The 11,288-nt window shown below is 38.1% G+C and overlaps 1 protein-coding gene across 4 annotated transcripts in view; it reads right to left on the bottom strand.

Annotated features, from left to right (window-relative positions):
• Window positions 1-6,196: 6,196 nt before the first annotated feature.
• The window catches only part of LOC136376308 (serine protease inhibitor Kazal-type 6), a 47,065-nt gene continuing 41,973 nt past the window's right edge, over window positions 6,197-11,288 (bottom strand). For 3 of the 4 annotated variants that reach the window (XM_066342241.1, XM_066342242.1, XM_066342240.1), the window contains exons 3-4: window positions 8,281-8,396; window positions 6,197-6,420 (exon numbers count right to left, since the gene is read on the bottom strand). In XM_066342241.1, the coding sequence (XP_066198338.1) occupies window positions 6,375-6,420; window positions 8,281-8,396 (162 nt within the window). In that variant the 3' untranslated portion in view covers window positions 6,197-6,374. Of the gene's footprint in view, window positions 6,421-8,280; window positions 8,397-11,172; window positions 11,248-11,288 lie in introns of all 4 variants that reach the window. The other variant, XM_066342239.1, reaches the window with a different exon arrangement.

The raw sequence follows: 11,288 nt of genomic DNA, 5'->3' as shown, positions 1-11,288 counted from the left end.
GCCTCAAGTATTTCTGTTGAGAAGTCGAATGTCATCCTTATGGGGGCTCCTTTGTAGGTGATACTCTTTTTTTCTCTAGCAACTTTTAATATTTTCTCTTTATCTCTTAGCTTTGGTATTTTAATTATGATGTGTCTTGGTGTGGATTTTTTTTTATTTCTCTTTAATGGAATTCTCTGTGCTTCTTGAACTTGTGTGACTTTTTCCTGCATCAATTTAGGAAAGTTTTCAGCTATGATTTGATTGAACAAGGTTTCTATCCCTTGTTTTTTGTCTTTTTCTTCAGGAACCCCTATGTTGCGGATGTTATTTCTCTTCATGGTGTTACAGAGCTCTCTTAGAGTTTTCTCAGACTTTTTGAGTCTTTTTTCTTTTTTGCTGCTCTGCTTCCATGCCTTCATTTATCTTGTCTTCTAACTCACTGATTTGATCCTCAGCTTCATCCATCCTGTTTTTAATTCCTTCCATTGTGTTCTTCATTTTTGATATTGTATTTGTCATTTCTGACTGATTCTTTTTTATTATTTCAGTGTCTTTTTTTATTTGCTATCTCTTTGTTTAGGTGCTCATTATGTCCATCTATTGCTGTTCTAAAATCTTTGAGCATCTTAACAATCATTATTTTAAATTCTGCATCCTGTAATTTGTTTATGTCTGACTCATTCAAGTCCTTTTCTGGGTATTTCTTTTGATTTATTTGGGTTGCATTTCTCTGCCTTCCCATTCTGTCTGTTTAAATAAGGATTTGGTCACAGGAGTCCAATGGGGGTGGCCTCTGTGTTCCCTAAGTGTGGTCTGTCTGCAGGCCCACCACCACCTCTGCTGCTGCCTCAGGCATTGGGGTATGGGCATTGCCGGTGCCAACCAGCTGCCACAGTCACTGCGGTTTCCACCTCTCTCCTCCACAGGCAGGGCTGTGTTCACGTGCCCAGGCTACAAGCCCTGATGGATCTCGGCCTTCACCCCTCCTCCTCAGGTGGGGCTGCGCTCCATGCTGGGGCCGCAAGCCTTGACACTGCAGGCGGGGCTGCACACTTATGCTTAGCCATGGGTCTCTGTCCATTCTCGACTTTTGCCTCACCCCTGCAGTCGAGTCTCTGCTCCAGACCCAGCTCCGGGGGGGGGGGGGCTGCGTTTTCACACTCAGCCACGGGTCTCCGCCTGTTCCCAGCTTTCACCCTGCCCCTGATGGTGGGGCTGTGCTTGTGCACCAGCCTGCATGCCCTGGCTCTCCTGAGGGGCTGCATGCCCCTACTCAGCCACAGCTCTCTGCCGGTTCTCTGGCTTTCACCCGGCTTTCTTAGTTCCCCTGCAGGCAAGATTGCAGGTGGGACTGCTCTTGCTCACCCGGTCCGCAGTCGGGTTGGACTGCTTTTATGCACCCTTTCTGCCCCCACCAGGTGGGACTAAGCTTACACCGAGCCTCAGTTGTGGCTGGCCGGGCTTCCGCCCCAGCCAATGGTACCGCGTTTCTGCGTCCCACTGCTGCCTGCCCTCGGGCAAACCCTCAGCAGTGTGAGTGGGAGCAATGCAGCTCAGACCCTAGCACTCAATACTCTATTTCTGATGGTTCCCTCCTTCTAAACAACTCTGCTCTGAGTGCTGTGGGAAAGCTTGTTTGGCTGATGTCCTGGCTCTCTTTGCTGGTATTGCTGGTTCCAGGGGAAATATTCACTTTAGATTTGGGGATTGACTCAACTCAGTGGTTAGGATGGCTGTCCCTCAAAGTGTTTCTCCCTGTTCCACCTAGATTACACCCTCTTCCTGCTACTCTGGTCCTCTCCTCTCCTCATCCCCCAGGGTCCTGGGTGAGTGGTTGTGAAAGAGGTTTTCTGTGTGGTCTCTTTAAGAAGAATCCTGGATCTGAGAAATCTGTCTCCTTCTCACAAACAGTATCCTGACTTGTTTCACAGCTAAATACTGTCTATATGCCTCTTCTAGGCTCTGGGGCTGCAGGCTGGGGCTTTGTTCCTGGGACTCAGGACACTCCCCTCTCCACTAAACTCACTTCCCCCCATGCAAGCCTCTCCAGGCTGCCATTTGCTTTGGGGAGTTAGGCAGCCCTCTCCGCATTTCCACTTTTTCTACCAGTCTCAGTGTGGCTTTTTCAGTGTTCCTTGGTTGAGAAGTCCTCTTAGTTTAGTACAAAGTTGGTTTTTCCAGATGATGGTTCTTAAAATTAAGTTGTAATCCACTTTGGTTCTGGGAGGTGGAAGTTGGTACGTCTGTCTACTCCATCGCCATCTTGCTGCTCTCTATATTTATTTTTTAATCTATCCATCTACCCATTAATCCATTTTGTTGCTATTTAAAGTAAATTGCAGACATCAGCATCCCTCTCTCTAAAAGCTGTACTATGCATATCAATATAAAACTACACTATATGTTTACATTCTTTTCTTTTGATGTAAATTTTGCAGACTGATATGCATAAATCTTAAGTGTATTTTCATTGATGTTTGATAAATGTATACATCTCTGAAGCAAAACTTATATATATGTGACTCGCCTCATTGGGTAAAGTGGTGGAAATGCATATTTCATGTGGTCTGGCTGGAGGAGATGGTTCTCACTGAAGAGAGGAGGAGTAGGCCACGTGGAGGGGCAATACTTTTAAAGATATGCAATAATGCACTTCTCAAACGACACACAATCCTCCACATATTTACTTTGGAAGTAGCTAAATCACTTCAGGGGGTATAAACAAAAAGGAGAGAAGGATTTAAATTTCCTTAATAAGCAGAAAATTCAGTATACAGTCGTCCCTCACCATACTGTGGTTACTTTTCAAGGTCTCACTGTATTGTGATTTTAAAATTGTATATATCTAATTTTGTATCACAAATTCTTGCTATATCATGGGATTTTGCAATATATAGGTATTTTTATATATTTATTATTTTAATTATTTTGCAGTAAGATAAGCAAAATAAGTGTGGAAAAGTTTAATAAAAGTGTGGGAAAGATTTATAAGAGTGTGGGGAGGGTTTATAAAGCCTTAAAATATATTTAAATAATAAAATAAATATAAGGTTGCTACTTCGAGGATTTTTGCCTATCGCAGGGCGTTCTGGAACCTAACCCCACGACAGACGAGGGAACAATGTAGTTTTTAAGTGTGAAAGAGCACACTTCTCACACTTAAAGAATTAGAACATATATAAATATATTTTCCTTAGTGCAGTGGTCGGCAAACTCATTAGTTAACGGAGCCAAATATCAACAGTACAACGATTGAAATTTCTTTTGAGAGCCAATTTTTTAAAACTTAAACTGTATAGGTAGGTACATTCCTTATCGAGGTAGTGTCGCATGTGGTATTTTTGTGGAAGAACCACACTCAAGGGGCCAAACTTGCAAGCCGCAGTTTGCTGACCACTGCCTTAGTGTAACCTAATCCATTCCCTGGATTTTTATCTAAAGATCAAATGCCTTCCCAAGTTTGATTAAGTCCTCTTTAATGATATACATGAATAATAAATGCACAAGATCAAATTGAGATTTTTTTCAAAGCAGAAATATGATCTTAATATTTATAGTTAACACATTTTATTTATCAGAATAAAAGCAAAAACTTTTTACCAATGACTACATAGTCTCATGGTTTAGATTTACTCTGCTCTAACCCTATCACCTCTTATTTACCCGCTCACTCACTCCTCTTCAGTCACATTGCTTCTGTGCAGAACCTTGAATGAAGAGGCATGCTTCAAACTAAAGGATTGTGTTCTAGCTTTAATGTTTGCTCTTCCCCAGGATATTGGCTCAGCTAACTCCTTTATCTCCATGTCTTCCCAATAAGAACTCTTCTAACTACCTGACTTAGCACTGCTATTGGCCATCACCTTCCCCAAGCACATTATGTCATATATTTGTTTATTGTTTTTGTTTATGTCTCCCTGTTCGTGTGTAAACTCTATATCTTAATAGAGTTTATATCTTAATGGATTTTTCTGTTTTTTTCATCCCCACCCATGACTGTATCTCAAGCACTTAGAACAGGGCCTGCCACAGAGTTAATGTCATAGTCAATGTTTGTTGATAGTTATTACCTAGTTAATGCATCTAGAGATGTCTTTTGTGTGAGTTTACCCAGAAAGATATTATTTGTAAATATATACACTATACCATAAAAGTATTCAAAGGGAGACTTCTCCCCCAGACTTCCATCTGGATTACTCAGAATGAGGTATTTATATATTTAACTTAAGATTGAGTTGAAATATAGAAAAGAAAGGATCTTAACATGAATGATTTTTGGCAAAACTTACTTTCTCTAAAACAAAGAGACTTTTAGAAAAGACCCCCTATTCTTGGCCTTGAGGCTGGTTTCCCAGACTGTGGCCTTGGACTAGCTTTGTGAAGTTGGAGGTGTTCTTAGAATGTTTCTCCCTGAATTAACCCTATAGATAAACGTTGTAAAAAAGCTTGTTTCACTGCTTTGTTTTACTGCTATGCTTCCTCTCCTCCTCATTCCTTGGTCAGTATGTAATTTTCCCTTTAAAAGCCAGCCCCAAACTGTGTTTACCACCACATTAATTTGAATGACTTAGGTCTCCATGAGTCTGCACAGCCAGTTAATTAAAGACTCCCTAATTTGGCTAATTAATTGTGTGGCAAGATGTTTGTTTCTCACTGTTCCGATACAACAGAGTCAGCTACATGAGACTAAGTGGGTTATTGCAAGAGCTGTTTTGTGACCTTGAGTCTTCTACTACCTAGAGTATTTTTCTTCAGCAGTAACTAATTAAACTCTCTCTGGTGTAGGAAACTGCAAGCTGGCAAAGCACTCTCAGTTTAAGGCTTAAGCTAAAGGCTAAGTAAGCTCTTCCCCACAATTCCATATTGGCTATGAAGCTGAGTATTTGTACTCGTCCCATCTCCTACCTCACTTGCTTAAGTTGCTAGAGGCAATTTACATGCCCTTCCTCTCACCCTTTGTTTGTTCTGATGTTGGCTGATTTCAGTTATGCATGGTGGGGGGATTCCTATTTACTCCTTAAATGGATTCCTGGCCTTAAGAGAATTCCTGTTTATGTCTCAGATGTATGACTTTCTATGAGAGACTTCCTTATTTGCATACGGCTCTGCAGGCTAGGGGCTTTGCTTTGCTCTTGCAAGCCATCTGCTGTGAAAAGAGAACTCCTGATTCCATCCTTTTTCTCTCTGAGTTTATTTCTACATCACACCATTCTCACTCAGGACCTGGACAATTACTAGCCGCGCTGGTCCATGGCACTCTTGGCCTTAAGATTACTCGTATTTCATTCAATTCTCTCATTCCAAGTTTAAGATCAATTGACTGCTTTCTGTAAATATACACATTTTACAGATTTTACCTCCATTCACTATTGTTTGGATATTCACCATTTACTGGAATTTTTATTCACTTCTTTCTGTCTGCTAGATTCTAAGATATTGCTGGGAAAACAAATAATGTTAAGTGTTCACATAGGATATAGTCCAAATCCACCATGTCATAGAGATGAAAAACTATGGTCCAGAAGTATAAATGTTTTATTTTTATATAAAATACTTTCCCTGAAATTGGGGATGAACCAGTATTACCTCACTGCATCTTTAAATAATAAATACTGTAAAAATAAATCATTATCTACATGGAAATTCCAAGAACAAGAAATAAGAAGGGATTTTCCCAAGATCCCACAGTGACTTCATGGTTAATTCAGATCAGAAAAGAAAGTCTTCCCTGGCAGGTTGGCTCAGTGGTGGAGCATTGGCCTGGTGTGTGGATGTCCCAGGTTCAATTCCCAGTCAGGGCACACAGGAGAAGTGACCATCTGCTTCTCCACCCCTCTCTTCCCCCTTCTCTCTCTTTCTCTCTCTTCTCCTCCCACAGCCATGGCTCGAGTGGTTCTGGTTTGAGCACATAGGCTCTGGGCCCTGAGGATAACTCCATGGAGCCTTCCCCTCAGGCTCTAATAATAGGTTGGTTATGAGCAGGGCTTAGATAGGCAGAGCATCAGCCCCAGACAGAGGTGGTCGGGTGGATCCCATTCAGGGCACATGCGGGAGTCTCTTTCTATTTCCTGTTCTCTCACTTGGAAAAGAAGAAAAAAGAAAGAAAAAAAAAGTAGGTCTTTATATCCAGGTTTATGTCTGATCAATTAGTTCATATTATATCTGTACCTTTTCTCGATCTCAAAGTAAAAACACAGGCCAGGCTTCTGCAGAATTTATTTTATTGTGAAGCAAATCAAGGGAAATAGATATATATTGAATTCCTCAAGACCCAGGTGGAAGAGAAAGTGTGTTTTTATCAATTTAAGAGATCGCCTTGAGAAAAGTGAAATCAGAAGCAAGGAAAGAAGGATGAGAGAGCCGGCAAGTCAGCACAAAACTCTGGCTGTGGTTCAGCATGTTCCAGGGTGCTTTAGGTTGATCGTCCCACCACTTTTCCTATAAAAGAGAAAGACAAACTATGTCCAGTGCAACAGCATTAGTATTCATCACAGAGGTTGGACAAGGGTTCAACTATGTCATCGTCTATGTAATCATTTGCTTGTACAGGTCTGCCTGTTGACGATTTAACAGAAACTAACTAAATTCACTCAGAGGTGACATCTGTCCTACTTACAGAAAGCATGAATCTTAAACAAACAAACTTAATAAGGCTTTGACTTTTTGATATCAATTATTTCTTCTCGGGGAGGAAATATATATACAACTGGAAAAGGCAAAGTGACAAGACAAATAATGGCAAAGAGTCTATAATGTCATAGTTCTGTCCTGAGAGAAGATAGAAGAGGTTAAACCAAATAGTCAGGTATTTGGCATTTTATAGCAGACCATACAGTTAGGCCTTCTTCGTAATGAGTGTCCATCATATCAAATCTCAAGTTACTCTTATCCCAGGGAAAGTTTGGTATTATTTAGTCAGATGTTATACACAAATATAGAAATATATTTATTATGTACTAATTCTGTACTAATTCAATATTTATTCATTTAATTATATTTACTTGGCCCTCTTATTTTTGATAGAAATTTATATAATTCCTGTGCTTAGGAATTTTACAGCAAAGTTGAAGGAAATTAAGACATTTATAGAAGAAACTTTAACACAGGGGTAGTCAACCTTTTTATACCTACTGCCCACTTTTGTATCTCTGTTAGTAGTAAAATTTTCTAACCACCCACTGGTTCCACAGTAATGGTGATATATAAAGTAGGGAAGAAACTTTACTTTATAAAATTTATAAAGCAGAGTTACAGCAAGTTAAAGCATATAATAATAATTACTTACCAAGTACTTTATGTCAGATTTACACTGTTTGACAGAATAAATCTTTATAAAACAACTTACTATAGTTAAATTTATCTTTTTATTTATACTTTGGTTGCTCTGCTACCGCCCACCATGAAAACTGGAACGCCCACTAGTGGGCGGTAAGGACCAGGTTGACTACCACTGCTTAATACAAGAAAAGGATGACAGTGGTGAAGAAGTGAGGTTTTTAAAAGAGGCCTAATTCCCTTGATTTAGGAGTGATCAGACTAAGAAACTGCTTGATTGATGATTGCATAAATTTTAAATTATGAACTATGTCCCACAAGGAAGCTCAGAGTCTCTTGGCTAAAATCTACAGCACCTGTTCTATTTCTCATAAACACATAAACTCAATAACTATTGGCCCTTGATAGAATCTCCCTATTGTACTATCTGTACAGTTTGAATAGTTTGTAATAAAGGATGATCCTCTCCTCTATTCTTTGTAAAAAGCCTCTTTCATCAGACTAAAAGAAAGGAATGAATGGAAATTGGTGCCTTAGCAACATAGAATTTGGTATAAAATAAAATGTTTGAAAATGATGTGGATAAAATAATATGTTTATTGCTAATAAATTGTCTCACAAGTTTTTGATGTTTCTGATTTTGATGAATTTTCAAAATAACTGTGTTGCTAAAAGATTTTCCATCTTCTCTAAAATTAATTAAAATAATAATAACAAAACATAAATGGATAGAAATTATTAAAATCTTTAGTTAGAAATCAATGGAAAAAATTTAAAAAGTATAAAAATTCTTTAAGATATAAATATCAAAAAAATTTCCCTAAGCTGAGTCACACTTAATAATCACGAAGTAATTTTTAATTTGTTTTTGGCCCATTTGTTTTCAATTCATTTGCCTGAAGCTTATTTCTTTAGTCTCTACAGCTGGGTATGAATAGAAATTTCTAGACTATCTCAAAGAAAGTGTCATTGTCTTACTCTGGAAGTTTGCATTTGCAAGGAACAGGTTGGTATGATACTTACACCATCGCCTTACAGAAGGCACATTTATTGCCGTATGTCTGGCCATCAGAGCCACAGTGGGGATTAGATTCCCGAGTACAGTAGACCTTGGGATCCTGGAACTCACCACAGTCAATCTACCAAAGTAAGCACAGTGACAATGGACATTACATTCTGTCTAAGGGACTGTCTGCAGAACAGAAGCTTTGGACAGCAACCTTAAAATAATATATATATGCATTAATATATATTTATATAAATTTATATATAAATATATAAATATTTACTTATCTAAGTCATATAAATATATAAACATTTATTTATTATACATAATAAATAAATTATAGCAGACTTAAAATTATATATATACATATAAATATATAGTTATTTATATTAACTTATATAAATGTTATATAAATATATAAACATTTATTAATATAAATATATTTATTTGTTTATATATTTATATGAAATTATGCATATAAACATATTTCTATAAAATTCTATATAAATTATGTGATGTAAAGCTTCCTGAAATAGATAGTGGCTTTCTTTGTCTGCTTATTTAGAATGTATTAAACATAACAAACTTTTTCTTTTGGACACAGGATATGCAATTTCATATTTTTTTTAATATTTTTTTCTTTTTTCTTTTTTTCTTTATTCATTTTTAGAGAGGAGAGAGAGAGGGAGAGAGAGAGAGACAGAGAGAGAGAAGGGGGGAGGAGCTGGAAGCATCAACTCCCATATGTGCCTTGACCAGGCAAGCCCAGGGTTTCCAACCGGCGACCTCAGCATTTCCAGGTCGACGCATTATCCACTGCACCACCACAGGTCTGCAATTTCATATTTATTGTATTCAGAAGTAAGTGAATGATGTAAGGCAATTCTTTACTCCTTATAAATGTAAGGAGTAAGGCGAATGCCATGGGTATGACTTTTTGCACCAACACTAAATTTATCCAAGGTTTTTGGTCTTTAAGTGACATTGTTTCTACTGTATTAATGCAACTCTAATAGCACTTTTTCCATACTGCCATAAAGATATGGATGATCACGCCAAGAAGCTTCCAAAATGTTATATGATGGCTTCTTAGTTTCCCCCGGGGCTGCTACATCCATTTGTTCTCTTGAAAACAACGTTTTAAAATCTTTTTTTTTATTATTTATTTATTTATTCATTCATTTTAGAGAGGAGAGGGAGAAACAGAGAGAGAGAGAGAGAGAGAGAGAGAGAGAAGGGGGGCGGAGCTGGAAGCATCAACTCCCATATGTGCCTTGACCAGGCAAGCCCAGGGTTTCGAACCGGCGATCTTAGCATTTCCAGGTTGACGTTTTTAAAATCTTTATATTAACTTACTCTATCTCAGAGTCCATTTGTAGTATTTGAACTTTTGTGCCTCAGTGGAACTTTTGTCCCTCTAGTTAGGATTCTGAGGTTGCATCCAGCTTTTGGTGAGAACACGTGCTGTGATGATTAATAATTATTGTCATGGGCTCTGTTGAAGAAATGGTAGTAGCACCTATGCCACTAATATATACCCTCAGTTATAATGGTCTCTCAGAAGTAGCCTGGAGTTTTAAAATCCTTCTCAATTCAATGTTAACCGAATCAATATTTGGTGTGCAAATGACATTTGAGCCATTTGATTCCAGGGTACAGGCAATACACAATAGGTAGAACCAAATTTTTCCAAATGTCAATTGTGTGGAATGAAGTGACCTTTCACATGAATACAAAGACCATACTTTACCCCTTTCCTAGTTCCTTAAAATAACACTGTCTTACTTTTATCGACTGCTTCATAATATTCCAACCATATAGATGGAACTCAACTGAGTCTCACAATAACCCTGAGAAGCACATGGAGCAATATTATATTAACCAGTTTACAAATGTGAATATTGATCCGCAGGATAATTAAATAGCTTCCCAATGCCACACAATCAGGAAGCATTAAAACCAGTGCTGGAATATATTCTTCCTCATTACTGGTCCAGAATTTCCAATAATCTACTATAGTTGATTTCCAACATGTCCTCATTGAAAGAAATAAAGATCAACTGTCACTATGTATCCTTGACCACACTTAAAATCAAGACATGTAGGCTTTACTAAAATACCTTATTAGGGAAATGTGTGGGCATAAGTAAGAGGAATCACATCTTTATGATGTTAACAAACCATAATATACTGACAAAGCTCTTTAAATTTTGGCATGGGTGGAATCTCAGCAAAGAAGTCATGTAATTAAGTTATAAAATATTACCACATATGTCAGATGTAAGGCACATTAGACTATTAAACATATATTTTTGTTGAAATTCCACATCTTGTACTATTGAGGTTGGGTAGTATGGTGCTTATGAGAGATCTTTTTAGGGCTTGGTTGGATGGAATATAGCTAGGCACTTTATAGTGCCACATACCATCCCACTTTTTCCCACAGCTCTTAAAGATAACTCTGTCCTTTCATATTACTTCTGGGAGAGTAATCCTTCCTTTAGTGCCCCAAATAGAAACATGTCTGGACAATCTCTAGGGCATTATTTATGTTAGGACACTTTTTTCTCCAAAGCTAATGTGCTTTGTATTGAAGTCATGAATGTACACATATGCTATTGTGTGCCTGAGTCAAGAACAGACTATAAACCATAGACCAATCACTGATATTTCCATTTATTTGACCAACAATCAATGGGAAACTAATGGTTCTGGGTGCTAGTGGTGCAAAGAGAAATCAGTTGTCAACACTATCTTCATAAGTTCACCATATTATTTGCATTAAGAAAGCAGAAAAGAACACAGATAATTATAACACAATGTGTGATAAATGTCACCATGGGCATCTCAGTCAGAGATATGTGTGACTCTATAGTCAGATAAGTGAGGAAAAGAAACAAGTCTCTTACTTTAAAAAGAAGCCTTCTTAAGCCACCTTTCCCTGGCCCGTGACCCTCTGATCTTGTGATCCAGGCTCTTTTGTCCTTTAGAAAGCAGATATGGAAGTGGCACTTGGGGAGGGCAT

This window comes from Saccopteryx leptura, chromosome 6, assembly GCF_036850995.1.
Source record: "Saccopteryx leptura isolate mSacLep1 chromosome 6, mSacLep1_pri_phased_curated, whole genome shotgun sequence".
Classification (NCBI taxonomy): domain Eukaryota; kingdom Metazoa; phylum Chordata; class Mammalia; order Chiroptera; family Emballonuridae; genus Saccopteryx; species Saccopteryx leptura.
Note: the sequence above shows the minus strand (reverse complement) of the source record. Positions and strands in the feature narration are given on the sequence as shown.